This window comes from Phanerochaete carnosa (genome assembly GCF_000300595.1).
Source record: "Phanerochaete carnosa HHB-10118-sp unplaced genomic scaffold PHACAscaffold_1, whole genome shotgun sequence".
Lineage (NCBI taxonomy): Eukaryota > Fungi > Basidiomycota > Agaricomycetes > Polyporales > Phanerochaetaceae > Phanerochaete > Phanerochaete carnosa.
In genome coordinates, this window is record NW_006767628.1 from 2,400,286 (window position 1) to 2,403,161 (window position 2,876).

The 2,876-nt window shown below is 51.6% G+C and overlaps 1 protein-coding gene across 1 annotated transcript; it reads right to left on the reverse strand.

The window, feature by feature from the left end:
- Positions 1–11: 11 nt before the first annotated feature.
- On the reverse strand, positions 12–1,458 carry PHACADRAFT_179963 (uncharacterized protein; the record flags this gene model as incomplete). Its single annotated transcript, XM_007390168.1, has 5 exons — positions 12–438; positions 511–734; positions 765–1,007; positions 1,032–1,230; positions 1,285–1,458. 5 exons carry the CDS (start codon positions 1,456–1,458, stop codon positions 43–45), a joined length of 1,236 nt encoding a protein of 411 aa, XP_007390230.1. The 3' UTR covers positions 12–42.
- Positions 1,459–2,876: the final 1,418 nt, after the last annotated feature.

Below are 2,876 nucleotides of genomic sequence, written 5' to 3' on the forward strand. Positions count from 1 at the left end.
TGACCGGTCATGGATCTTACCCTCGAAAGCATCATGCGTGCATCACAAAAGCTCCTTCTGATCTTTATAAGTCTCGAGACGGTGACCAATCTCCTTCATAACGATACGATGATGAATATGCTTTGATGGCGGCCTCCGGTCGTTCAGGAAAAATTCTTGATTGCGAGTCATCTGTGGCATCTTGCCTCCCACGTCGCCTCCTGCAAGGATGGAGGTGATGCTCGGTACTTTATGGGCACGAAGCAGCACATAGTTCTCCAGCTCGGAGCAGGCGCCTTCTGTATACCAAATGGACTTGATGAACACGATGCACAGATTTTTCGGGTCGAGATCAAACCCGATGTAGCCTTTCGTCCCGCGACCACGAACGGAGTATCGAGAACTTGCATGGTGCCGCGCAACATAGTAATCATGGAGTAGGGAAGGATCGTTGATGTCCTGACATGTAATCTCAAGAGGGAAGGAAAATGATGAGTCTGCGCAACATCGGAAGAGGCACAAGGAACTCACTTTCACCCAGGAATACTTCTTTGTGTCCTTGGTAGCCTCCTTGATATACTTTGTGATCCATTTGTTAGATTTGTACTTCTCCTCGAGCTTCCTCAGTTCCGTTGTGAGGGCTCGGCCCGGCAGGATGTCGCCGACCAGCGTGGCAGTGGAATCGTATCCTCGTTCCTCATCGCTGCACTTGGAGAGGCACCAAAAGAACATGAGCAGAGGCTCAGGGTTCTCCACTCAATCATGTGACTCTGAAACAATCGCACCTGAACAGTCCCATCGCATGAAGCAAACATATCGTTCCTGGATGAAAGCAGTGAAGAGGAAGCAACGATGCTGACGGATGTGGACTTCCATGACGTAGCTGATCATCTGGGCACAGGAATCCCGGCCATCCGGCGGCGAAGTCGTGCTGCATTGTGGCTGGTCCTTCAAGGTCACTGTGAAAGGCTTGCCGCCAAAAGTGAACGGGGCCAGCCTAGGATCTGTGTTGACTTTGATAATCGCAACTGCAGAAGTTCAGGCCGTGTGACCATGGTGCTCTTTGGCTTTGTGTTCCACCTTCTTCTTGAGGTAGTAGGATGCCTCCGGGTAGGGCATACCTGGTTGTGACGTGGAATACAGGATTAGATTGGGCTTAAGGTCGTGCACACCACTTTTGGAGTAGGTGTAGGTGATGGCAAGGAAGAAAGGTAATTTCAGCTCCTGAAGCATCGTGTTGGCAGCCTCAGCCTGAAAGCACATGTGATCAGCAACTACACACAAATCCATGGATTGCATACTCACGATGGGTTCATAGGTCTTCGTTTCTTCTCCCTTCTTGACGGAAGCGTTGGTAAGGATTGACTTGAGTCGATATAGTATCCCGGAAATTGCCTTTGCGAAATCACCAACCAGCTTGGCCCCGAACGCGTGCAGAAGGAAGTCCGGAGCTTCGCGATAGAACTCGTCCATATCCATATTTGCTTGCTTGACTCACAAACCCTCGTGTTCCGGCGTCAGCTCCTGATTCCCCGTGGTCGCTTTGTGCGGTGTCGTCCTCCTAGAGCCGTCGTGTACTGACCCAGTCGCGAATGGCGGAGCGTTGTGCGATGATGGTTTGGCAGTGCTCGGACCTTTCTGACGTTGCCGAGATTTGGGAGCTGTTGGCCCTGGACGAGGTGTAGACTGAGGACGGGATGGTTCACGGGCAGCGGCGATGGGGATCTTGGGGGTACGCTCTAAATGTTCCGGTACGCGGGTAATTCGATGGGTCAGTAAGCTTGGTGTATGTTAATCGAATCATATCGACATACATATGTTGTGCGCGAAGACTCTTGTGGCGAGACGGCTGCGACCTGGGCGAAGGACGGGCGGGAAGTATCACTGTGAGGGCAAGACTAAGAAGACGGCTCAGTCCTTTGGCCTCCGGCTGTGGATGACGATAATGATGAGGATTTCTTATAAAGGGGTCATGTGGGGCTTTTCTACCTGAGACGAGCGTATTAAATCTTTTTCAGAGTCTGCAGCTGAACAAGGTCAAGAAGATTGTGGGCTTCCCGAAAGCTTAGTGTTGCAGACGTGTCACCCTATCCTTACAGAAGAATGTGCTTCTCTGGATGCGCTATGCACCAGAGCTATGTTCTTGAAGTCCGCCTGGACGTTTGACACTCCGGTTTGATCTTTCGTTGTCACAAGCTAGCTAGCTGTGCCGTACTCCACGCACGGGGTACCAGCTTGGAATGAATATTACGAGCTTTCGTGACCTCTTCCTATCCCTCACGGTTCTTATTCGATATTGCCTTTCTATCCAACAGGCCGAGCGAGATGAAAGGAGGAAAGCAAGTGGCCGGGGTCTGCCAACACCCTTGTCACTTTGTGGCGCTTGCAGGCGCCCAGTGCGACTCAAGCCTCACATGGCCCTGACGACGTGGACGATAGCACCTGAAAGAGAGGACCGGGCCGCGCTGAACAAGATATCACGATGGAGTTTGTCTGCAGCGACATCTGAGTTGCAGTTAAAACATTGTCGCCGCGCGGAGTAGTATGAGCTTTCGGGACAAACATACCGATGGTACACATACTGCTACAAGAATCATGGCCAATTGTCTATGAAATAATGCATATGTTATTTCTGGTGTACAATTCAGTGAGATCCCTTTGAAGAAATCGGCCAAGACGGCAGAGCGGAGTGCCGCCGACAACTCGAGTGACGGTCGATGACAAGTGGCTTTGGCGCCCGTACGCGTCTTACACCTGTTCTTGGCCAGAGACCACGATGATCCCGACGCCAGACCTCTCACATCTGACCACTGCGGACTATGAGCACGTTTACAAGCCTGCGGGTGTGTCTTGAACCTCACCCACGTCTCTGAATGACTAGATCTTGCCTTGCCAGA